This window comes from Antechinus flavipes, chromosome 4 (genome assembly GCF_016432865.1).
Source record: "Antechinus flavipes isolate AdamAnt ecotype Samford, QLD, Australia chromosome 4, AdamAnt_v2, whole genome shotgun sequence".
In the NCBI taxonomy this organism is placed as follows: Eukaryota; Metazoa; Chordata; class Mammalia; order Dasyuromorphia; family Dasyuridae; genus Antechinus; species Antechinus flavipes.
In genome coordinates this window covers 445,554,848-445,582,398 of record NC_067401.1, presented here as the reverse complement: position 1 = coordinate 445,582,398, position 27,551 = coordinate 445,554,848, and the positions used below count along the sequence as shown (strand labels likewise).

Genomic DNA, 27,551 nt, shown 5'->3' with positions numbered 1-27,551 from the left:
AAGTTAACATAGAACATGTTGATTTACATTCAATCTCCATAGTTCTCTTTCTGGATGCAGATGGCATTTTCTGTCCAAATTCTGTTGGAATTACTTTGGATCACTGAACTACTGGAAGAACCAAGTCTTTTATAGTTGATCAGTATACATTCATGTTGTTATACGTACAATGTATTCCAGGTTCTGCTTGTTTCACTTAGCATCTGTTCGTGTAAATCTTTCCAGGCTATTGAATTTGTCTTTTTTCTTTTGTAGGGAAAGAGGTGAGGAGTAGGCCAAACAATAATTTGCCATGCAAAAATCATTGAAAATACCTGAATTAAAAACAAAAAAAGAAAAAAGGAAAAAAAAAGGAAAAGAAAATACTTGAATTGTGTGTGTTAACAAGTCAAAACATGACTATTTTTTCCTACCATTTATGCTGAAAACTAGATTTTCCTTGACCATAGAACCTAGGATTCCTATTGTATAGAGAAAAACTGACTTTCTTAAAGCCACTTCCGACTTATCTCTGCAAAACTAGAATAATGACATTATCTTTAAGAGCTCAGGCAAACATACCAACAAACACCAAAAGAACCATCAACATAGTGAAAAACTAGCTGAATAACTGCGGGTAATTCACATTTCTGGGTTTCTGATTCCTCTGGAACTAAGTAAACTCAGGCTCCCTTATACTTCCTAAGAATCTGTGCATGTTGATTATACAAATAACAAGTGATTAATTCTTTTTAAATTAATAATAATAGCTTTTTATAATTCAAAATACATGCAAAGAGAGTTTTCAACATTCACCCTTGCAAAGGCTTGTATTCCAAATTTTTTCTCTCCCTCATCACCTCTCTGCTCCCCAGACAACAAAGAATCCAATATAGGTTGAATTGTGCAATTCTTTAAGATGTATTTCTCTTTTTATCATGCTGAACAAGAAAAATCAGATCAAAAGGACAAAAGTAAGAAAGAAAAAAACAAACAAACAGCAACAACAATAACAAAGGTTAAAATACTAATTTCTGATCCACATTCAGTCTCTATAGGCTTCTCTCTGGAAGTGAATAGTTCTTTCTATCACAAGTCTATTGGAATTGCCACATTGTTGAAAAGAGCTAAGTCTTTCACACTTGATCATCACATAATTTTGTTGTTACTGAGTACAATGTTCACTTACTTCACTTAGCATCAGTTCATGTAAGACTTTCCAGGCTTTTCTGAAATCAGCCTGCTCATGATTTCTTATGGAACAATAATATTCCATTACATTCATATACCATAACTTATTCAGCCATTTCCTAAATGATGGGTTTTCATGTTTCCAGTTCCTTGCTAAGGGATTAATTCTTTAAATAAGTCTTTCACTATTTAGTGAAGTATTTTGACCCTATCTCTTTCGCCTTTTTTAATCTTTGTTTTCCTCAGTCTTTTCACCTATAAAATGGGGATAGCCATAATACTTACCTCCCAAGATTGTTCAAATGACAAAATGAAATATTTGTGAAATGCTTTGAAAATCTTAAAAGTACTACATGGATATTATCGCCACTGTTGTTATCAGTAAAAATGATACCAGAGTCAACAACATAATTATGTTAGAAACTTACTTTTGCTCCAAAACTGTTTTATATCTGATCTTGGCATGTCATAGTATTTACTACTTATTGGTTAATCAGTTGTGTTTTTTTTTTTTTTAATGTTTTGCTCAAGGTAAATGGAATGGAACCATTTACATAACATAAGGAAAAGTAGAAATGCCTGGTTTATCTAGAACTGTATGAGCAGTAAATTCTACCATTTGATTGAAAAATCATCTAAAATAATTATTTACATTGGACAAATGCATTAAATCACTATCAAATTTCCTTTTAACTTATTTTGTGCCCAAGTGAGTGAAATCTTTTCAAAGGGTACAATTATTGATGGGATGAGACTTAATTATATTAGTGTTTGGCTAAAAACAATCTGTAAAAGACTGGAATGAAAATTTATATTCTCTTAGCTCTTTTAAATTTGGACCAGATTATTCATAATGTGGGGTGAAAGTCACCCTCTTTCCTAGATTTGTCATTATTTGATCTAACCCTATAAGCAGAAATTGCAACTTTTATTGACTCTTTGTCTTCCAAGCCAACATGATGATTTGACTCATTATAAAAATGTAGAGGTGATAGGTGCAAAGTCTCTTTCTCATTTTCATTCTTCAATGGCGAAACGGGAGTGTACCCAGGAAACAAAAGGCACAAACAGCTTTTCCCCAAAGGCATGGATATCATACTCTCTACATGACTGATTTTTGTTGTTTATTGTTCAGTTGTATCCTACTCTTCATGAATCCATGGACCTTTGTCTATTAGGTCATCTTGGCAAAGACATTAAGTTTGCCATCTCCTCCAAATAGAGGTTAAATGCCTTTCCTAAATAACTACATAAAAAATAACTGTGTAATTAAATGTCTGAGGCTTGAACTCAGATCTTCCTCACTCCAATTTCAGCACTCTAACCACTGCATACTTAGCTATCTCGATGGCTAATTTATTGTGCCTTATTTTCATTCACAATAAATACAGTGACAAATCTATAACAACATGTCTCTTCTTGGTATTGGACATAATTCACTAATTCTTTTCTCCAGAATGAAAAGAAAAATTGGTTTATTTATATACTTACCTATATTGTAATATAATTACTTGTATTTGGTAAGTGATTGGCCTGTTAATGGAAAGGAGATCCAAGAATCATAGGTGTTACACATCCTTTCTCCCATGTTATTTCTCCTGTCAATAAGGAAGAAAGCGAAGCATTCTTAGCTACAATGCCCTCAATATTGTTGATTGTCTACCTTTAAAATCTCTGGCCAAATCAGGAGCATAAGTGATTCAGGTTACCTAAAGTTAGGGAAAGAATCCCCCGGAAAGAAGAGTGGTAATAATATAGAAGGAATAAATGTATGGATTATAAACTTAGTCTGTTCCTTGGATGAGTTCAAGTCCACATAGAATATTGGCAAGCAGGAATATATCCAGCCAGAGGGAAAGAACCCAAGCAGGGTGGAGATCAAAAACCATGTCACATAAGGACTTGAAAGAAGAAGGAAGACATAAGTACTGTTTTCAAAGTGTTATCACATCAAAGAGGGAGTAAGAGTCACTCTGCTGACCTCAGAAAATAGGATTTGGAAGGAAGGAAATTGCAATGGAGCAGATTTCTAGAAAATTTTTGTAATTAGCACTATCCAAAAAAATGAAATGGTATGCCTCAAAAAATAATATGATTTCATTCTCACTTACAACAAGGTTTTGAGTGGAATCTGAATAAAGACTCACAGACAATACTGTAAAGGGGAATGTTAGTCACATGCAAGATAGAATAGTTCCTTTCATTTCTGAGATTCTGAGACAATGACTGTACAGCTAACTACATGGCCATCATCAAGGGACATCTACTTCTTCTGCCTTTTTTTCCCACTTCCAATGTTAGAATAAACCACCAGATTATCTTATTTCTACAATTGAAATACTATATAAATCAAATCATCCTACTTTTTTGTGCTTCAGGCAATTATTGATTATATCCATGACTTTTCCATTTGAGCAATACATTGACTTTTTAATATAACTGAAGATATATAATTTAAATAATATTATGCAACTTGTGGTTTGGCTGAGGTTTCTGGTAGCCCTCTCAACATCCAATCTTCTTCAGCTACATGTTCTTAAGTATGTATCATTGGATCCCAGAAATACAGAATTTGTCCTTTTAAGTTCCATCTAGAGCAGCACCTAAACAAGAGATCCAAACAACAACTTTCTTAAAGGAATTAGGACCCATTATAGTAAGTGAATGAAGAAAAAGTGAGGGGGGATGGGTGAATTATCACTTTCAAGGTAAGTTCTTAGAAACTTTAAACTTTAAAATTTCCTAAGAATACACAGTATAGTCTTTGTACACTACCATATGTGTGAAAAATATATCAATATATAATTTCCTCCTTTGAATCAGATCTCTTGTATCATTGGGATTAAGAATTCCTGATATGAAAAACTCTACCCACCAATACAGATCAGCAATACAGATTGTACATTAATTCTAGTCTTAGAAAATTACTTGAGATACTGAAAGGGATGTGCCCATGGTCATATAGCTAGTGTGTGTTAGAAGTAGGAACCAATTATTTCTGATTCCTAAGCCAACCCTCTATCTACCACATCATACTTCTCAATATATGCAGGTCTCTGATCTATTTCACAAATCTATAAGTAACCCTTGGAAAAGCTTATATATAAATAAAATTCATTTAAACTGAATTCAAGTTACATTTTAGAATTTCCCTATAGGCTTATCTCTATAGCTACATGTTGTTTTATGATCCTCAATGTCTTAAAATTTTCTATCATTTTTCTTCATAACATTTTATAAATTAATATAAATTCAACATGAGTGTTACTCTCATCTTCCATATCTCAATGTTTGTCAAGAAAATTAAATGTTTCCTGGAAGATCAAGTGTTCCTTTGGTACTCATTGTTAGAACAATCATTTTGTTTTGATCAAACTTCCATAGGAAACTGACAGTTCCTTTCTCTGTATGTTCCTTTCTCTACTTCCCATCATTAAGCACCAATAACATATTTAAATGTGTTGCATTTGAACTATATGGCATAACTTATCTTTGTATTTTCCTTTTTTTCATGATTTTAATTTTTGTTCTATCAAGTCTACAATCTATCTATAAACATCCAACTCAGAAATGACTCTCACATTGATAACTAGTCTTTTCTTGTGTTAGCAGAGAATGAATTTCTTTTTTTGTAACATTGTTCATTGCATATCTACTGCCCTCCAATTCTCTCTCTGAAAAAAGTATTATATATGATATATACATACATATTTATCCATATATTTATGTTTGTATGATTAATACTCTATAGATAATCTATATATATAAAGTATTATATATAATATGCTATATATAATGGAAAACATCATTTATTCTATATTAAGCATTACATATGATATACATAAATAATATATATTCATAAGTATTCACTATATATATAAAATATATAAGGAGTATTCATTATATGTGTATGTGGAGAGAGAGATCTATATAGAAAGAATCTTTCCAGGAGAGAGTTGAAAAGCAGTGGACATAGTAAACAATATCACAAAAGGAAATTATACGTGTGTGTATGCATGTATGTGTGTTTGTGTGTATGTGTGTGCGTGAATCTATGGCTTCTTATGTAATATAAGAAGATAACATAAGGATGTATAGAGAATATCCATATCTATGAATTTTTCTATGTAGTTTATGTGTTCTTTTACATTTCCTTATTCTGATTTCTATTTTCCAACACATATTTTGACATTTCCCCTCAGTCATCTTTTTTCTAAGTCGTTAGCTATTAAATAACAATCATGTATATAATACTTTAAGGTTTTTTAAGCTCTTTACAATTTTTTTTCTTCAAAACAACCCTGGAAAATAAATGTTATCATTATTCCCATTTTATAGATTATGAGACTGAAGCAGACAGAGAGATTAAGTAAGTTACCTGGGGTCAACCTAGCTGCTGTAGTTACCTACAGCTAATAATTGTAAGTTGGATTTAATAGCTGAAGTTGGATTTAAATTTGGGTTTTCTTAAGACCAGGTCCAGTGCTCACTGCCTCTACCACCTGTCTCTAAGAAGAATAGTAAGGTGTTCTGTTGATTTAATTTGAAACATCTTTATCAAGATTTTCACATAAGTTTTCTACTTCATCATACTCTATAGTGGATTCTAAAATGTGAGCTACATATTCTTTTTGTCTACGAAAGAATCCCAAAATCTGAGAGCTGAAAGGCACTTTAGTAGTGATCTAGTCCAATACACATCCCCAAGATAACCTCCACTTTAAATATGTTCATAAGTGGTCATCTTACCTCTACCTAAACATTTTCATAGAGTGAGAGCCCACCATTTTTTTTTTCATTCCAATTTTGAACAGCTCTAGTGGATAGGAAGTTTTTGTAGGCACCAAGCCTAAATTCACCTCTTGACAAAATCCACTCATTGCTTCTGATTCTGTCTTCTGATGCCAAAGTCTAATTCTTTCCCCATTTGATAGTCCTTTAAGTACTTGAAGGCAGCTATCCTTCCTCCCTTGAATCTTCTCTTTTCCAGGAGGAGTTTGCCTAATTCCTTCAACTGTTTCTCAGATGTCCTGGAATCAAAGCTTTTCACCTTTCTGGTTACCCTCTACTTAATATTGTTTAATTTATCAATTTCTTTCTTTCTCTAAGTGTGAGGTCCACAACTAAATAAGTACTCCATGTGAGGTTTGATGGTGGCAGAGTAAAACTATCACCTCTCATTGAAGTCCAAAGTTATGTTAATTTTGGAGGAGGGTAGTGAAAAGGGAGCAAGAATTTATTAAGCATCCACTATGTGACATGCACAGTACTAAGCATGTTATTAATGTATCATTTGATTTTGGCTATCACAATATATTGCTAACTAATACAGAGATTGAAGGCCATTGAAACCCCAAGTTCTTTTTTTTAGATCCATTGGTCCATGCCTCCCCTATCTTATATTTACGAAACTGAATTTTTTGTACCTAAGTGTAAGACTATATTTATCCTAATTGAATTTCATCTTGCTTCCACCCAGTGTTGTAGTTCATCAAAATATTTTTGGATCCTGACCTTTTCTTCCAATATATTAGCTACCTCTCTCAGCTTTATGTGCTCTGCATGTCATCTATAGCTTTACCTGAGTCACTGATAGAAATACTAAATAGTCCAAGATCAGTAAAAGATTCATGGAGTACTCCATGATAACCAACTAACATAGGAAATGATGAAGGGAATCATTTCCCTTAGATACAAAATGACTTGAATTCCACTAATTCCTTCATTTGTTTCTACAAAAAGGACCTGAGAGTTTCCATTTGACTACAATTTCCTTTTATATTCAGCTTTCATTTTTAATAAGTATGTCAACATGGAAATTATTCCATCCATTTATTCGTTCACTGACTTTCTGGATAAGGATCTCACATTTAGAATGCCAATTGTCAAATAAATCTTTTTAAATGGATGAAAAGTCTATGTGATTCTTAGTACTTTCTGCCACCTTTCCTTCTACTCTGTCTCTGTTGAGGACTGGAGGATAGTTTATGATTTTCTTTTTTTGTGTGTTACCATGACCAAAAAAATTAATCACCTAGTGTCTAGCCTATTTATGAAGCATCTTTTCATATTTCCCAAAGCTATTCTGCAGATAGTTGACATTTGAGAAACAGTATTTTCAGCATGGTTGATCAAGCCAGAATTTTGTGCTCCAATAATAAAGTCTTCAAGAACTTCAACTTATCTGGTGCCATGATTAGATATGAAAATATGACTTTTAGGAAGAATATTAATATGGGGGAGGAAAAGAGTGAAATCACTTATAGCTATCACTTATAGCTCAAAGATTTTGGGAACATTAAGAAGTGAAGCGACTTAATCTTGTTCACATGGCTATTATGCATTAGATACAGGACTAGAAAAATAGTTCTACCTATTACTACATGTATCCTCTATACCATATAATCTATAAAGACTTGGACATGCTACCATTATATAATTTAGACTTTTCATCCATTCCTACTAATCTTTCCTAGCCTTAGTGCAAGCTTAGTAGCTTATAGCATATAGAGTGAGGGTGTGTCAGATTCACTGCTATCCTTTAAATGCCTGAGAACCACAGGAATGAATGGGATAGAAAAACGGAGCAGAATTTTACAATGATCTAATGTTAAAAATACGTGTAGTTGGGAAGCTGATAGATCATTTTTACCTCAAATGTTATAAATCTCTTTGAAAGGAAAAAAAAAAACCATTCCTTCTATGAAATGGCTTAAATAATATTCATGTTTATCCATCAAATAAAAACCCACTTAACATACTCTTCCCTGGAAAAACATTCAGGCTTAGCTCTTTGGGGTTGACTTTATTTTAATGAAGTGATATATATATATAAATGGACATAGAATTTTTGTAGGGTTACACAGACTTTGAATTGGATCTTAGCCATGAATGTATATTGCATCTAATACTCTTTAAAATAAGTACTTGGAAATATGGAACCTGCATCAAAATAATGAGAGAATAATGGGACTATAGTCACCAAACATCAACTATAACCACTCTCTCAAAACCTGAATGAATGTCTCTATTATATTATTCTGTATGTTGCTAAGAGTTTTTCTCTTTCTACTTGGTAGATGGCCTTCTCCAGTTTTCTAAATATCGGGGTTTTTCTCCCATATTTTGGAACCATAAGTATTGTTCCAAATGTTATTAAAATTTTAAATGGAAAAACTAGCATGTATTTGTTATAACGAGTTGCTAAAATACTATTTATTGTATACAGTAGATGTTTAAGCAATATTTATTGAGTGAATGACTCAATACATATTCCTGCCTGCTCTACTGTATCTATTTACCATGACCTGATGAACTCTGACCTATGTTTTGCTCATTGTTTTCATCTCATAAAATTTCTAATTTTTAGAATAACATATTTTTAAAGCTAGGGCAGCTAGGAGGTATAGTGGATAGAGTGTCAAACTTGAAGTCAGGAAGAGTTATCTTCCTGAATTCTAATTTGGCTTCAAATGCTTATTAACTATAAGATACTGAGCAAAGGCACTTAAATCTGTTTGCCTCATCTGTAAAATGCACTGGAGGAAAAAAAAAACCAGAAAACCACTCTGGTGTCTTTGCCAAGAAAACCCCAAATGGAATCATAGAGAGTCAAGCATGACTGAGATGGCTAAACAACAGCAAATTTAAAGCTGGAAGAAAACTAACTGGTCTATCCTCCCATCCCTTGATTTACAGGTTAGGAAATTGAGGTCACAAGCATTTCTGTTACTTGCCCAGGATAACAGTCAGTGTTTGAACCAAAATGATAACTCCAAGTATTCTGATTTCCATTGTTGTATACAAATTTGCTAAGGTTTTTTTGGTACATTTAAATATAAATAAAACTAAATATTCATTCTAATCAGACAGACCATTCATTCCGTTATCACTTACTATGTTAGTTTCTGAAAAGAAAAAGAAATGAGATCAATTCAAAACCAATCACAAGACCAGTACTTTTGGAAAGAGAATCAAAATTCAGTGGTTTCCCTGAAATCAGAACTATAGTTTTGAGTATATGAAAAAGTTTAATAATTTTTCATATGTGCCCTGCCTTTTTTTTCCTTTAAAAAAAGTATTTGAGCAAGAATAAATCCTTTAGTTAAAATGGAAAGTGTGTTGTGATCTTTTTGAATTAATTTGATTTTGTTGTAACTTCCCTAGGAAGTTTGACAGAACTAACATATAATTGAGATAACAGAATTGTCAACTACTGACTTTGTAAGGTTGTCAAAGGAAAATTACTACATAAGCCAAAAGTAGGAAATGTGAATTGTTATTATAGTTCTCCGATAGCAAAGCATATAAATATTATTTTAGGGAATCAAAATGAGACTGCTTTAAGCACAAAGAAATGACATTAATAAATTGGTGAAGCCCCAATTTAAAAAATATGTCTGAGTGTTTTTCTATCACCTATGATAAATTTTTCAAAGCCAGCTATGTAAAATAAGCACAATTATGTATGCATTATTATTACCAATTATAATATTAATGAGAACATAAAGAGGAACCCCTTGATTCATGGAGTGTTCTACTTTTAATAAAATAGCATCAAGAAAGCATAGAATGTTTTAAGTGAAGGTTATTTCAATTATTTGTATTAGTTGAATAAGACCTTGTATACTTCTGGTGATAGCAACCCAATCAATCATCTTCTAACACTTCATATACCAATAATTTTCTTCTCAGTTTGCTAGATTTATAATCAGCTGGCAAATAGGTTCATTCTACCCAGTATTAAGTTTTAATTTAGTTTAATAAAGGTCAGCTGTTATCTTAATTAATGGGGAAAAGAATTAGAGAAAGGATTCCAGCTCAGATCCTACTTTTAACTACATACACACACACACACACACACACACACACACACACACACACACACACAGAGTTAACACTCCCTATTTTCTTACACACATGCAGACACACAAATGAAATGATAAAACTTCCTAACTCAGAAAATTGTGAGAAAAGAAGTGTGAAAACTATAAAATATACAAATGTGAGCTATTGTTAATTGTGTTCTACAAAAGTTGGAATAATTTTAAAGCCACAGTTAACATATTCTGTCTTCTTTTCTAGCTGATTCATTTCTTAGATGTTGACTCGTTTTTCTTTTTTAAAAATATCTTTTTATTTTCAAAATACATGCAAAAATAGTTTTCAACATTCATCCTTGCAAAAAATCTTGTGTTCCAAATTTTTCTCCCCTTCCTCTTCTTCCCTCCCCTAGACAGCAAGTAATCCAACATAGGTTAAACATATGGAATTCTCATAAATTTATATCCATATTTATCATGTTGTGCAAGAAAATTCAGATCAAAGGGGAAAAAAACAAACAAGCAAGCAAACAACAAAAAAGTTGAAAATACTATGTTGTGATCCATATTCAATCCCCCTAGTTCTCTTTCTGGATGCAGATAACTCTCTCCATCACAAATCAATTGGAATTGGTCTGAATCATTTCATTGTTGAAAAGAGGCACTTCCATCAGAGTTGATCATCATATAATTTTGTTGTGGCTGGGTACAGTGTTCTCTTGGTTCTACTCATTTCATTTAGCATCAGTTTGTATAAGTCTCTCCAAAGACTTTCTGAAATCATCCTGTGGTTATTTCTTATGGAACAATAATATTCCATTACATTCATATACTATAACTTATCTAGCCATCCCCCGATTGATGGGCATCTATGTACTCAGCTTCCAATTCCTTGCCACTAAAAAAGGGCTTCTACAAACATTTTTGTACATGTGGGTCCTTTTCCCTTTTTAATGATTTCTTTGGGATACAGATGCACTAGAGACACTGCTGAAACAGAGATTATGCACAATTTTAAAGCCCTTCCAAGTTGTTCTCCAGAATCGTTGGATCAGTCCACAATTCCTCCAATGTATTAGTGTCCCAGTTTTCCCACATTCCCTCCAACATTTATCATTATCTTTTCCTGTCATCTTAGCCAATCCGAGAGATATGTAGTGGTATCTCAGAGTTGTCTTGATGTGCATTTATCTAATCAATAGTGATTTAGAGCATTTTTCCATATGACTAGAAATGATTTTAATTTCATCTGAAAATTGTCTGTTCATATTTTTTGATCATTTATCAATTGAAGAATGGCTTGTATTCTTATAAATTTGAGTGAATTCTCTATATATTTTAGAAATGAGGGCTTTGTCAGAGTCCTTGGAAGAAAAAATTTCCCCTAGTTTTCTGTTTTCCTTCTAATCTTGGCTGCAATGATTTTGTTTGTGTAAAAACTTTTTAGTTTAATATTATCAAAATTTTCCATTTTGCATTTCATAATGTTCTCTAATTGTTCTTTGTCCATAAATTTCTTCCTTCTCCACAGATCTGAGAGGCTCATTTTCCTAGTTTGCTTATAGTATCACCCTTTATGTCTAAATGATGAGCCCATTTTGACCTTATCTTGGTATAGGGTATTAGGTATTGGTCACTGTCTAGTTTCTGCCATAATGTTTTCCAATTTTCCCAGCAATTTTTGGTTGATCCATTTTTCAATTGTGTCCACCCTCCATTTGGTGTTTTCTTGGCAGAGATACTGGAGTAGTTTGACATTTTCTTCTCCAGCTCATTTACATATGAAGAAAATAAGGCAAACAGGATTAAGTGATTTGCCTACAGCCATACAAGTATATGAACTCAGGTCTTCCTTACTCTAGACTCAACAGTCTTTTTACTGTACCACTTCCTACTTATTTTAAAGGACAGGATATGGAGGAATTCAAAACACAGGATTTGTACTCAGTATATCTGGGTTCATCATTTACTACTTCTTTGACCTTTTGCAAAAGCAAAACCAAGCAAGTAAGTAACAAACAAGTGCTTATTAAGTACCTTTTTGTGTGCCAGGCACTACTTTTGAGCCTGTAATTCACTAAAACCCCCAGATCTCTTTTTCCCCAGATGCAATCCTAATTGACCATGCCTTCCTTTTGCTGTACTTGAGTCAGACTTTTTGAGCCTAAATATAATACTTTATTCATTTTTGCTCTTTTTAAATGCTTCACTGAAATCTGATAAAGCTATATTGACATTATTCCCCCAATATGCCAATGTAATAATAATGTCCCAAAAAAATGGAAGTGATTTTCATTTGGAATAATCTGTTCTTGAATGGATTAAGTGGCACAATTAGAGCTCTGGAATTAATACTCAGAAAGAGCATGCATTCAAGGCCTGTCTCAGATACTCATTTATCAAACTTAGCTATTTGATCATAGTCAATTTACAACCTCTGTCTGCCTCAGTTTCCTCACGTAGAATAGGAATGATAATAGCATTTACCTCCCAGGGTTGTTGTTAGGATAAAATGAGATCATATTTGTAAAACATTTAGCTCAGTGCCAAATACATAGTAGGCACTTAATAAATGTTTGTTTCTTTCTTTCCTTCCTTTCTTCACAGGGTTACAAGAATCAAATGAGATAATCCATATAAAGTTTATAATTTTTAAAGTGTTAGATTAATACTAGTTATCATCATTATTATTATTATTGATAAAGCAATGCCAGCTTTTTATAATCACTGCTTATTTTTACTTGAGGTTTATCAATCATCTTTTTATGAATATATTTGCAATTATTCAGAATCATAAAACTTAGAACAAAAAGGGACTTTTGACATCAATAGATTGAGGCTTGATGTGCTTAAGTGACTGCCCAAAATTACAAGAGTATTTATAGCAAAAGAGAACTGGCAATTGCACCCAAGTTTCTTCATTCCTAATACAGTGCTCTCCCCACTCACTACCCTAGGATTGTCCTGTGTGCTTTTGATAAATACTCTGAAAAACACTGTAGAGCTATCCATGTATTCCAATTTTTTCTTTTTTAAAATCACAAGAATGTCATCAAAACAATAGCATGCTTAGGGAGGATAGACCAAGTCCTTTACTATCTTGACAAACCAGCTGCTGCTAAAATTATTTTTATTTGGAGCCTCCCATTACTCAAAGAGAAGAAAAGAGTTCTGTGGATAATGAGGATCTTGTTCTCAAACTGCTGAATATAAGCAAAATAGGAATCGAAAAGGGCAAAATATTCATTTGCATTTCCAGCATGAAATCATATATATAAAATCATCTCTTCAATTTCCCTCCAACTGAATCATAAAATGTCAGAATTGGAAGAAACCTCAGTGATCATCCAATGCAATCTTTTATTTTATAGAGAGAAAACTGAGGTTGAGAGAGGAAATGACTTATCCCTGTTAGGAGTAGAGTTGAGAAGCAAACCTACATCTCCTGAAGCCCTGTGCAGAACTCCTCAAAGTATTTGATTCAATTCCCCTTTTTTTTTTAACCAACTGATAACTCTGTTTGACATTTTTAGGGTCCAAAAGGGAAGAAAGGAGCTTCTGGTCTATCTGGGAAACCTGGGATTCCTGTAAGTAGCAATTCTCTCTCATTGTTCTCTTGTTGCCAAATAATGACAATAACTTCAGAAGAGCAGAAAAGTTTTATGACAACTTATAATAATCTCTTATATAATTAAATTGTGAGGAAAGTATATAGGTTAAAATCCAGAGAAGTCAATCAATGACCTCATATCCTGGAAAAATGGTCTTCTCTTTGAAAATGGAAGCTTGACTTTTGAACACAAGGACCAGAATCCCAGGGACTTAATTGTCACCCAAAGATTAAATCACCTTAAACTTATGTGATATGCTAACTAGAGGAAATCCATTGCTGAATGATGGAAAGCCCATAGGAAGCATTCTTTGGAGTGGAATAAGGACCAAGTCTGGGGAAGATGGCACTCTTCTAGGGAGCAATAAAAAAAAGGCAAGAGGACTGTTTTTTTTTTTTTTTCTAAATGCTTTTATTTTTAAAATTCATTTGTTTTCAACATTTACTTTCATAATATTTTGATTTCCATTTTTTCTCCTTCCCTCTGGCCTTTCCCCTCCCCAAGACAAGACTGGCTTTTAAATAAACTTTTTTTTTTTAAAATAAGTACATGTATTATATATATATATTAGAAAATTTTGTTCTCTAGCACATACAAGTTTATTTTGTATTAAGTCATCTCATGTGTTAGTATGGTAAAGGACAGTAATACCCGAGAGCACAATTTTTGAATCTTGCCTTGTCCTTACTCTGCCTGCAAAACAAAGAACTTAGAATTATGGCCCAGTTAGGGGAGGGTTGAGATGGGGGCAGGGAGTCAAGACCAAAGATTTCTTCATGATACTAAATAACAACAGTGTCTAGTAATAACATGCTGGAGACACATGATGGATTTTAAATTTGAGGTCTCAACTTCTTGTTTCCCCAGAAAATAAGACAGAGTGGGCTAAGACACAAATTCCTTCCATTTTCTAATCTTCCCTCACAAGGCAAAGATGATTTTCACATTAACCGCCAATAACCTCAGCTGGCCAAACAGATGTGTATTGACTGGCTCAGTTAAGACTTCCTACCCATCAACCCTAGCCAAAGGCAAGATGTAGCTGTAGATTGTCCCTTGAAAGGATATGTAGGAAAATACTTAAGCAAAGAAAAATAAATTTAGATCCAATAAAGTATAGGCTATATTAGAAAAAAATAGAGATACTGGCACTGATAGGCTATTCCCTTGGTTTTTTAATCTATCTGATCCAAAAGGACAATAAGAAAAAAGACCTGATTTCTAATGTATGAGGACAATAGGAACATCACCACAAGGAATAATTTCTGAAGATGAAGAATTCAATCCAGTTCAGCAAGTATTTCTGAAGTACTATGCTAATTTCAGAGTTTCTGTTATTTTGGAATTGTGAACAGGAGCATGAGAGTCCGATATGTACATATATATATATAGGACATGGGATGGGGGAGGGCATTGGAGAATTCAAAGGAAAGATCCCAAAAAGTCCTAAGAAAAATTGAGGAAGGAAAGAATGCTTTCAACTGAGAGAACCAGGGAAGCTTTCACAGAAGAGAAAGATCCTGAAGGACAGAAATGAAATCTTCTTCTAGGAATGGGGAAGAATGTCTCTTGACAGATATACTGGCTCAGCTGTAACATGTGACCATTATGTTCTCCACAGGAAGTTAAAACATGAACTTGGGACAAGTAGAATTATCAGGCAAATACTATTAAAACTGAAAGAGTTAAATAAACACTGATAATTAGCATAACATTTCTTGGTTAGGAAAACCTCATGACAGAAACTTGATCTTTTTGAATTCATTCTATAATTTTACAATTCATTACTAGCTCTCTGGAGAGGTTTAGAATCTGTCATGGGACAGATCAAATAAAACTCTACTCATTGATGAATATAGAATATGAGCATCTAGTCATGTGTATTGTGTCTTTGTATAACCATTGTAATTATTTGATTTGTCAAGGGACTCATGGGCCCACCAGGACGAAAAGGTGAGCCAGGATACCATGGAGCAGAAGGCATCCTTGGAAATTCTGGAAAAGTTGGGCTACCGGGAAGACCAGGGCTTCCTGTGAGTCATTTAAATATCACTTTGTCCTTTTATAAAATATTATTTAAACTTAAGTACAAGGGTTTCATTACTAAAACATGAACATACTATCTATATTTCTTTGCTTTGGCACTATCTCAGATTAAATTAGTCAGTCTTTTAATAGTTATTTCTGGAGACCTATCTGGGGTGATGTCAAGTTAATTTCTAGAGAAGGTCAGAAAAAATATTATCCTGGATCCACTACTGTATAATACCCCCACACATAGTATCCCTTCACCCCCATGTAAATAATTTAAGCCATTTGGCTCATATAAAAATTTCAATCAGAATGCTAAAAGAACAAATTAAAGGGCAACTCAACCTGATTGTCTTGGGCTTTATCTATTTGGAATATTTATGGAACATTTTGGTTTGGGGCAAAAATTCAAAATGAGTTCTGCCAAAATTCATTTTCCTTTAATTTTCATAGTTTTGGTACTGTTCAAGGACTGTGCAAAGATTCTCTCAGTGTTCATTCAATTTTGGTGTAATAACATAGTTTCCTTCTTTCTTCCCAACATTTTCCTTTCTGGATTCCAACTAATATAATATTTCATGTACATTTGTTTTTAGCAAAAACCATTTGTATAAGCTTTCTGGTTTTGTTCTGCTTCCCTGTTAATTTCTTAGAATTTTCCTTCTATGTATGCAAATTGTTACTCTTAATTCTTCTTAGTTTGTGGGTCAGTGTCAAGTAAAAGGAAGGCCTCCAGTAGAATGCTCTGGGAATCCATCCTTGGCACTTAATTGTGCTGCATTTTTATCAGTGGTTTGGACAAAAGAAGAAATGGCAAGCTTTCCAAATTTTTATAATAAATTTCATAGATAATGCAAAACTTAAAAAGAGAACACATATACTTGGTTCAGAGTTCAAATCAAAAGGAGCTGAATAGGTTAGAATGATAGGTTAAAGATAATAATATGAAATTTAAGTAAGATGTAAATTCATCACTTAAATTTTAAAAATCAGTTTAGCAAATACAAAATGAGGCAGAGCCTAGAGCAGTGTAGTTGTGGAATAGCTTAACAGATCTGAAAATTTTAGTGGCCTACAAACTCACATGAGTCAATATGTGATGTGGCAGCCAAAAAAAACAAAAACAAAAACAAAAACTTGATATCATTCTAGTCTGTATCAAAAGAGACATAACATCTAGAACATAGGAGTAAATAGTTCTGCTGTTCTATAGTAATATACCCAGTTCTTGGTATCATGTTTTTCAAAAGACATTTATAATCCAGTGATCATACAGATGAAGGTAAACAACATAACTATAGACCTTGAAACCATGTCATATAAGGATCCATTGAAAAAAATCAGAATGTTTATTCTGATGTGTTGGGGGAGATGGAAGGAGTTAGCAGAAGACCCCTTGATAATTTCATAATTTTCTTCAATTATTTGAAGGTTCAAGAAATGAGAAGTTTTCTATTTGGCCAAAGAGGGATAAACTAACAATGGTTAGAAATTGAAGAGAAGAATATTTTAACTAAATATAAGAGAAAAACTCTCCAAACAATAGAGCTATGCAAAAGTACAATAAAATTATTTGGGGAAATAGGGATTCCCTCCATTGGAATCTTCAAATAGAGGCTGAATAACTATTTCCTAAGGAAATTATCAAAGGAGTCCATGAATAGATATAGGACTCTCAGATCCTTTTCTGCTATAAGATTTTATCTCTATCTCAAATATCAAAAAGATGGCTATTTTTATTTTAGTCAGGAAGTCAGCAAATCTACTGGGTACCTAATATTGCTAACAACTTCTAGAACTAATCTCAAATTCCAAGGGAAATTTCTTTCTGCCCTGTACTGAATTGTCTGATTTGCTTGAGAAAGTAGATCCAAATAACTGGTGTATTCTAGATGTAAATGCTCCAGAATCAGATGCTAAAAGGATACCCATTTTGATTGTTTCGACTAGTCTTTATATTATCTTTGATCTCTTTGCAATCCATGTATAAGACAGTGCTAGTGTCTATAATAATTTTAATATTTTCAGAAAGCTTTTATTTGAAATGCTGCATTCATAGGAAGATACAATTAAAGTAATATACACACCAAAACATCACAGTAACTTATCTTCAGGTCCCATGTAATTGGGTCACATTAGAATGAAACCATCTTTAAACATGGGCATTGTTGCTTGGGCATTTCTGGTACTGTCCCTTCAAATAGGAATTGAAATGGACCCAGCCTATTACTCAATTGTAAGCTCTGGTAAATGATCTTAGAGTGAATCCGTTTTCTTGTGTATTATGTTTCAGCTTGTATAGTTTCTTTTATATATTTGGATAGGTGAAGTAAAGGAAATCTCAGTCTTCCAAAAGTCATTATGTTTTCTTGTTGTTGGAAAAGTAGGAAAATGGCATATTCATGCATTTGTTAAACATTAACTTATGAAACTGAATGGTAAATTATAAATATTAGTAATAGCAAATAAATGCATTTCTTTACTAGGAATAGGAAATATTTCATATTCCAACTGGAGTACAGACAGTACATTCCAGATATGCACAATAGAAACCAGCATGGTGTATTTACATGCATTTTATGTGCTGAAGAAGAATTTCAGCTATTTGGTATATGGGATACTCATCAGAACATTAGCTACACATCAGGGTAGTAAATTACTTACCACATTAGGTCATTCAAAAGTTCAATGTGACAAACAGCTTCTTCTTGGCTGTAGATGATACCTGGAGGCTCCCACAAGAAGGATCAAAAATTTCTAAGTAAAGAGAACATTGAGTTGGCTTATGAAATGTGAAACATTTGTTCTTACATAAAAGCAGCTATGTGGCAACTCACTGTCAGATGCTAGCTGCTAGTAGAATCCATCAACAGAACCGCCCTAACAACCCTGGATCCATACTCAGCAACCTAGCAGTTTATAGAAGAAGATAAGAAGACAATGATTTACAGCCCAAAGAAAAATATTCAGGAAGGTGCTGAAATAAATGGGATTTAGGAGATTAGAGCATTTCTGGAGTCACATTGAAACTTGAAAGGTCACTCTTAGATTGACTTTGTTGGGAGTACCAAACCGAACTTCTTGAGCTAAGCTCAGAACTAGAATGTAACAAACATACCTGAGAGTAGACTTTGAAGTCTACCCGTTTCTTCAGTCACCACACAATACAGTTAGGACTAAGAAGACAGGACTCAGAGGAACTCATTCCACTGTTTTCAGAGAAAGCCATATCACATATCAAAACAAATCGCATAATATCATCTTATAGGGAAGAACCACTTAACCCTACTCCTAATTCTGAGCTGTTCTGAAAAAAATAGAGGTTACAGCATCCCTGAATGGTAACCATGCTTGCCTTTTGCTTTGTTCTGTTTCTAATTAAGTCAACTTGGGGCCCACTTGACAGAGTATAGAGAAGGCTGACCTTATAGTCAGAGAAGATTTGACTTCAAATCATGCGGGTACATGCTAAGTCACTCAAGCTACTTATGTCAGAAAGTTAGCTGTCATGCTATCAGACATGAGAGTACCATAGACAAGAGTCAGCACTTTGAACCTAGAAGTGACCTTAAATTTTCCAAAATCCTCATCTTATAGATGAGGAAATTGAGAGTTCAAGTGATTTGGTCAAAGCCACAGAGATAACAAGTAGCAATGCCAACATTAAAACCCAGTTCTTATGTTCCAAAGCTAACTTTTTGTCACCTTATAATACTGCTCCTCTAACAATTCTCTATCAGTCTATTAAGAACCTCATGTAGAAATGTTTACAAACCACAGGTATTTTAAATTATCCCTAAAATAAGTAGATAAGATCTTAAAAGTTTTTTTTTTATTATTCTTACAAACCAACTAGTATTTTTCATTGGCTTACAATAATCATTTATGCAAAGTCACCTGAATAAATATTGAAGGCAACACACCAAGTTATTTCAGGGATTTCTAAGGTAATTAACCTTTCCCTGGCAGTAACTCCTAAAACAATTCTAAATTTCTTTGCTCATTATCTGAGCAATGAGTTAATAACTTAGAAATATTTAAATTTCATAGAAGCTGCTATTGAAAGGAATCCTGGAAATAAATGACTTTATAACAGGAAAAATTAATAGTAATTAATCTGATTCTCATTTAGTCATACTGAACATCAAACTTATGTTGGCTCAAATCTGAGAAAGACTCAGCAGGAAACATTCTATTCCTCAACTATTCCTTAGTCCTACTACTGATTACTAGTCATTTGTTTTCTTATATGATAAATTCTGGGCAATACATGCTTTTATAGAATCTTTGAACAGTAAACTTATTAACATTAGTAAATGAGCCTGAAATTTCTTAATATAAGATATATGTTTGTACTGTTTTATGAGATCCTTAAGCTGACCCTCTTCTAGAATGTTCATTAATGAGCAATTAACTATCAGATCATGATATATCCTGCTACTGTTAATATTTTTATGTAGTAAGTTATATTACTTATGCTCAAGATTAGTAGCACATCAAGTTACTCTGAATATTGATATGTTTGCATCCAATATTACAAAAGATTCATGAAATGTTTTCTTGAACTAAACCCAAGCCCTAAATGAAGTGTTGATCTTTGTGAATAGAGAAATTTTTTTCTATAAATGACTCTCTTTAGATTGCAAAGTAATTTAAGCACAATAAAGTATAAATTTTAAGATCAGATGAGATAAAAACTGTAAAGCACTTAGCACAGTGCCTGACACATAGTAAGCACTATTTAAATGTTAGCTAGTATTGCTAATAATGTTAATTATCATAAATTAATAAATGTCCACCATTATGATAGTAATAAGATATTATTAAGCATAAAACTACACTACAACTTTTGGAAAACGCTGTATTGGGACCTAAAATTAATCTGCAGCCCAATTAGAATTAGATAGCTAAATGAGACTTTAAAGAAGCTCAGTTTACTTAGAATGATATCCTGAAGGTTCTAAGGTAAAGAAAGTACAAATAAACAGGAGGTTAAGCAAAATCTGTAACTGAAACCAAGTTCCCTGGAATACATGTGTCTGGGTAAGGGCACTGTTCCATTGCTTCATATTTTAAAGCATGGTACCACAGTGTTTCTTGGCTTACCTTTAAACACCCTGCTGAGTTTTTCCACTGAGAAAAATATTTATTCTGGGGTTTCTAGCCTTATGCAATTGCTTGATTTTCCTAAACAATGTTCTGCCCCTTTTAGATGAAGCCAACAAAGTTAAAGCATCCCTGGCATGATCACCTTGTTATTTTAATCTTTTTACAACATCAGATGAGTGCAACTGAAGGATAACATTGAGGCGATTCACCATTGCCTAGTGTATATTTCCTTCCTCACAAGTGAGTGTTTTAAGTCTGAGCTGTAAACTTAGCACATCTGTAGTAAATGAGTCTACCATGCTGTTTTCATTGAGCTGGACTCCTTTTTCACATGAGTATCATCTCAATCATTAATGAAAAGGAAAACAACATTTCCCTGCAAAAGATCATAAATCCATTCATCATCCCAAATGAAGTCTTACCAGATTTTTTTATTGCTATGAATAAAAAACTTTTTTTTGTTGTTGTTGAGGAGAAAGTTAACTCTTGGTGATAAATTGAGACTTTTTTTCATTTTTTTACAAAAATTTAAGCATACTATAGGGATATGATATTCATCCTAAAAGAGACACAGAAAATCTTGAGGATGTCATTGGGGTTTGCTTCTATCATGAGTGAAAAAAAAAGCCTCAGCCTATTCAAACTTGGCACCCCATGAGCGGAAAACAGCAGGACCACCATGGAAGCCCACATTGTGAACACAAGAAACCTTGCATCCCAGCTGGGTTGTGTGTATCCTCTGGCCCATAAGCTGGAAGCAAGCTATGGCAACTTTTATTTGCATGTAGTTTTTATTTGTAATATAGCCTTTTTCTTGGGAGAAAATTTGGAAATGAAACATATTTACTTTGGCGAAATGTGTGTTACATAAATTTAGTCAACTCTTGATTATCCAGGGGCTGATTAACTGGTTATGGATAATCCAGACTTTTTTGGTCCATTTTCCTCTTGTAGTTTATGTTTTGGCTATTTTCCTGTTCATTAGAACTGCTTCCAGAGAAAAATAGCCTCAAATCAATCAATCTGTCTACTGAGTAAGATGAAAAATTTGGCTAGGGAGGAAGATAAAAGTATTGGCTGAAATGGTAGTTTAGTTTTACCCATGGTTTTCAAGGACAAATGTTGCCCCTTTTCCAATTAAACATGAATTATTATACGAATTGAAGTGAATAGTTTTTCTGTTTCCACTGAAAACAGGGAATGAGGAAATGTAAAATATGGAAATAGTAGTGAAACACTAAGGAAAAAGTCCCTAACTTTAGGATCATACTATTTTCATTAATGAATAAAGTTGTGGAAACTTCAGTCTCTGGTGAAACAAAAAAAAATCTAGAAACTTAAGAAAACTGAATTATAATTCTTGTTTTGTTGTTAATAGTATGACCTTCATCAACACATTTAATCTTGGTATTTTAATAGGTCTCACCATATCTAATATTCACAACATAACTTGCTCCTAAATAAATCTCTGTTGTGTGAGAATTAGCAGGAAGCCTTATGGTTGCCTTCTGCCTGGACATCATTTCAAGGGATAAGCAAACTGGGTTGGCATTTCTACTTTCATCTTTTTTAAGACATTAAGGGCCCATCCCAAAATTGTAGTGAAGCCTTTGGCCTAAATAGGATTGAGGTATGAAATTGGGGTATAAACTTTCACAATCAGGAATAGACTGTTTTGACAAAGCAATCCAAACAGATTTATATGAAGTTGAGCTACAGACCAAAGCTGTCAGTGCCCCTCCCTTATACAAAAAAATAAGAAGAAAACATTTTTATAGATAGACTGGACCCAGTTGCTCCTGCATTTTATACCTATGTCTTTTGACCTTATCCCTCAGACCAATTCTAAAAACTCTGGTCTTCATCCCTGACTTCTACTAATAACAAAGACCAAACCCCTGACCAACATTTGGATTAGATCTTTCCCTTTCTCTAGATCCCCTTGGATCTAACTCTAGAGCCTTATAATACTAAAATATTCTCACCTGGACTCAGGACTGCTACTAATCTTGATTTAGATGTCATTAAATAAATATGTTTCAAATGCAACATTTGATTATTGGATATTTATGGTCATTGGAAGAGGAAGGAAAGAAATGGGGAATTCCAAAAATACCATAACAGCTTTATTTATGTAAAATGAAGCTTTGTAAATAAGCACCAAATATTTACTCACCCAAATTTTTTAAATCACTCTGTTCCCAGGGGAGTTTGCCTCCAGTAAAATAAATAAAATTAGCATTCTTTACTATTGATACAGGTATAAAATTTAACTTGTCTGTGGTAAGGAAAGCAAAGGACTATTTGTGTGACTGACTGGTTCACAATATACTAAAATCTAAATAACAGTACTAAAAGTACCCTGCCCTATTAGTGAGAGGAGACTTACCTGTGGGCACGTACTTCTAACATTATAGGTCACAAATGCTTGCCAATGTACTTTTCATTAACAATTAGCCAGATGCAATTTGTTTTTAGCAAAGGCATTGATTTGCTAAGATGTCATAGTTAATACTATAAAACATTTTCTTGCAAACACTTGGACACATTTTTCCACAAATACCCTGAACATTTGTGGAAAGAATAGGAACAAAGTACAATGGTAATGCAATAGACAAATGTGGAACACCAAAACACTTCGTAACTGTGTTATACTGCTCCAAAGTCTTAGCTCTCTTTGTGGATTCCACATGCAACTTTATCATGAGCATGGACATTTCTACTGGGGCTGTCATCCAGCAAGGCTCCCAGGATTGGCTCCTCTTTGCAGCTTGACTTTTGATCATCAAAGCTTGCTCTGTCATGAGTTCACATGTGGCTCTATCACAGATGCTCCTTCTAAAAGCTATTTACTCTTTTGAGTGACTGTATCTCTGTGTTTGCATTTTTAATAGTATATGTACTCCTGCCAGATATAACGTCAAATGGGTCTCCTTCAAAGTTATGGCTAAGGAGAGGAAGGGCAAGGAAAAAGAGAGAAATTCTCTTTTTCTATTCTTTAAGTGGTCTCTTCCCCATGAAGCTCCTGCCATGCACATCCATAAACTGTTGAATTCACACAGGACTTTGTTTTTTGAAGTTCTGTAAAGGTAAAAATCTAATTTTTGCTTGTCCAGTGGTTTTGCCTTTTGATTCTATTAGAGAAAGATATTCATACTTTATAAAGACATCAATGGGTATTTACAGATGCAAAATACTTTTTTGGAAACAATCCCTAGAAAACAATGTTTCAATGAACATTTATTAAGTGACACAGTTGGCAAGACATTGTGCTAAACATGACTAGGATATTTACCCTCATTACTTGTTCTTGAGAAATGTTTGTACTTTGTTGCGTATGACATTTTGTGATTGTTGTTAATATTTGGATACTTTTCCTCAACTTTCTCTCATGACTGAGAAACTAACTTTAGTAGCAAATGTTTTGAAACATTCATTGTACTAAATGGCAATAATTGTAGCATACAGACACACAGAGTGGGAGTGTTTAAGAGAGAGGCCAAATACAGGAAGTGAATAATCACAAATAAATGTTAGCTTTGTAGGAGAGATCCTAAAGGAGGGCCCAAAAAGACACATACAAGGGATAAATAATAGAGATTGGGCTCTGAGCTTGGTGAAGAAAGGAAAGACAAAGGAATGGGACCAAAGTACTTGTTACAAAATAGCATTGATCAGATACCTTCTTTCTACACTTCTTTCTCCTTTGCAAAGAAGAAAAGAGGGATGGTAGAAAAAAATAAAAGATATGATGATAGATAAAAACACAAAATTAGCAATCTTAATAAGTATGAATGCGAATGACATTAGCTCACCCATAAAATGAAGGGCAGTGCAATAAATTAGAAAGCAGAGTCCAATAATGTGTTATATACAAGAAACACACATGAAACTTAATGGTTCACACAGCTAAAATAAGAGATTAGAGAATAATTTATTTTGCTTCTAGGATACTTCAGGGACATTTTTTAAAATGTAGTGGCAGCAATCATGACCTAGTATAAGACAATGGTAAAAAAAAAATAGACATATTTAAAAGTAGCAAATTCATTTAAAAATATAATAGATAATGAAATGATATGAATTGTTAATATATGTTTACTAACAACAGTTAAAAGAAAAGTTAGCCAAATTATGAGGGGAAAATTGACATATCCCTTCCAAAACTATACAAATTAACAAAAATATAAATAAGAAATATAGAGATAAACAACAAATAATATAAATAGTAAATTTAAATTTATTGAAATAATTTATATTTAATTAATTTAATTTAAATTTAATTTAAAAATAAATTATATAAATATAAAGGAATATAAATAAATAAGAAAGAAACTATGAACCTAAAATTAGATTTTTTTTAAAAATGTGAGACATGATAGATCTTTGGCAGTTAAAAAATAGTAATTGAACATAATATATGTATTCCTGAACTTTGCATACTAGTCTTATAAAATGTATCATGTTATTACGTATAGACTTCATAAGCAAATTCAGAAAAGGAGAAATAGTAAACTCAGTCTTCAGTGACCAATGCAATAAAAAAAAATCATTATTATTGCACTAGAAGAAAGAATTCAGACTATCAAATCTAATCTTAAAGATTTGGTATGTCAAAGAACAAATTATAAGAAGAATAAATAATTTGATTTAAAATTACAACAGTGAGACACCATACCGAAACTTTTGAAATATGGACAAGACAATCCTTAGGAAAATTTTCGAATCTCTAAAAACTTTTATCAACAAAAGAGTAAAAGAATAGATCAATGTATAATTGGATATCTAAAAATTTGTATAGAAAATAACAAAAGTGAAAATTAAACATAGACAAGTAGAACAGCTGGGAAATTTTCTGGTTGAAGTTATAACATGCTTACAAGGGAAAGAAAGCTATATTAAAGAGGTTTCATGTGCAATGTTCCTTCTCTATCTCATTTTGAATATTTAAATGTTCTTGTTTATTTAATGTCAAGTCCAGAATTTTAAAAATAAAAAATAGGAGCTAGCTGAGCAAATTATAATATGTTAATATAATAGATTATTGTGATATAAGAAATGTCTAAAAAGGAAATAAGCCTTTAATAAGCACCTGCAATGTACTAAATTCTGTGCCAAACACTTTACAAATATTCTCTTTCAACAACCCTGGGAAGAGGAGCTATTATTATCCCCATTTTGCAGTAGAAGAAACAAGTAAAGGTTAAGTTACTTGTTGAAGATTACATGTTTGAAGTTAAATTTGAACTCAATGTTGTTGAATCCATATCTAGACCTGTATCCACTGTTCAATCTAGCTGCCTAAGCATAAATTCAGAGAAACCTAGGAAAACTTACTTAGCTGATTCAAAATAAACAAAACAAGGAAAACAATTCATACAATTCTGAAAATTGTAAAAGAGAACAATTCTGAAAGATAGAAAAGCTCTGGTGGATGTAATGAACAAGCAGAAGTCTGATCATGAATTCTATTTCCCAGTTTTTGATAGTGAGGTAGTAAATTAGATGTTCAGAATGAAATATATTCTGGCATAGTCATGCATTTCACATGGCTATATTTAATTGTAAGGGAAAGTATTTATTTGGAGGGAATTTATAGAAGAAAGGGGCTAGTAAAAGTGATGTGAGAGGCAGAAACATCAATAAAACAATATAAATACTGAAAAGAGAAATTCAGAGGGAAATAGACAAATAAGACTATAAGAATTACTATTTTAATTTATTATATACTTTGTAAAAGTTGCTTTGTTATAAGAATTATAATAATATAATAATGTTATTGTATTTTTTACATTACATATCACTAGATTATATTTATTATATGTTATATTATGTATAACATTTATTATGATACATATGTTAATGATAATATAACAGATAATAATAACAAATGATGGTATAATCTAGAATTTATCTAATTCTTTAAAGTTCAGAAAGCCGTTTTCATATGCTAATTCTTATGTGCATAATAGAGATTTGCAGTTTCATATACATTTCTCCTTTTCTGTTCTTTTTTGTAAATGGAAATTAACTGGGTTAATTTATCTCAACTTCAATTTTCTCACCTGAAAAGTGGGTTTGTTGTGAGGATCAAATAAGGTAACTTATACAAACTTATACAAAGCATTTTAAAAAGTCTTTTAAAATGCTGTCTATTAAGTGATAAATACAAAAAACTCAAAAGTATATATTAAATGAAAGACTTGAGCTAAACAAGTAGAAGTACTAACTCCTATTATATGCTGAGATTTAAACTTCATTACAATATAAAACAGTTTGAGGGACTGCAGGCATAGGTATATTTCACCTTGACTTTGCACTGTCTTCCCCATGACAGATGCGTTCTGGCAAGCTGGGCCATCGCTTTGATGTTCTGAAAGCTATAAATGACAAATTTGAGGAGAGTTTCCAAAACAAAGCTACTACTTAGGAATCAGTAATATTTCTTACCCAAGAAAATTTCCCACTGATTTCAACATTGCTAGAAAGATGTAGGATTATAGTAGTATTCCTAGAGATATGTTCACATGCTATTAATGATCATATTTTGACAAGAGTAATATTCTAAATTATAAGTAATATTATTATAAATTTCAAATTTAAATCTTAGAAATATTTTGTTTCACTCTCCCACTCATATTAGAATCCTCTTTATGATGACTATATGGCATGTGATTATTTAACACCTGCATTAATACTTCCAGTGACAAGGAATTGACTACTACACAAAGAAATCCATTTCCTTTCTGGACAGTTCTCTTTAGTGAAAAATTCTTCCTAACCATATAGCATCAGATGAGGAATATTC

At 32.7% G+C, this 27,551-nt stretch overlaps 1 protein-coding gene across 1 annotated transcript in view; it reads left to right on the top strand.

Moving 5' to 3' along the window:
• The window catches only part of COL24A1 (collagen type XXIV alpha 1 chain), a 354,155-nt gene that overhangs the window by 281,592 nt on the left and 45,012 nt on the right, over positions 1–27,551 (top strand). The window contains exons 47-48 of the mRNA XM_051999253.1: positions 13,526–13,579; positions 15,529–15,636. Coding sequence (XP_051855213.1) covers positions 13,526–13,579; positions 15,529–15,636 — 162 coding nt within the window. The remainder of the gene's footprint in view (positions 1–13,525; positions 13,580–15,528; positions 15,637–27,551) is intronic.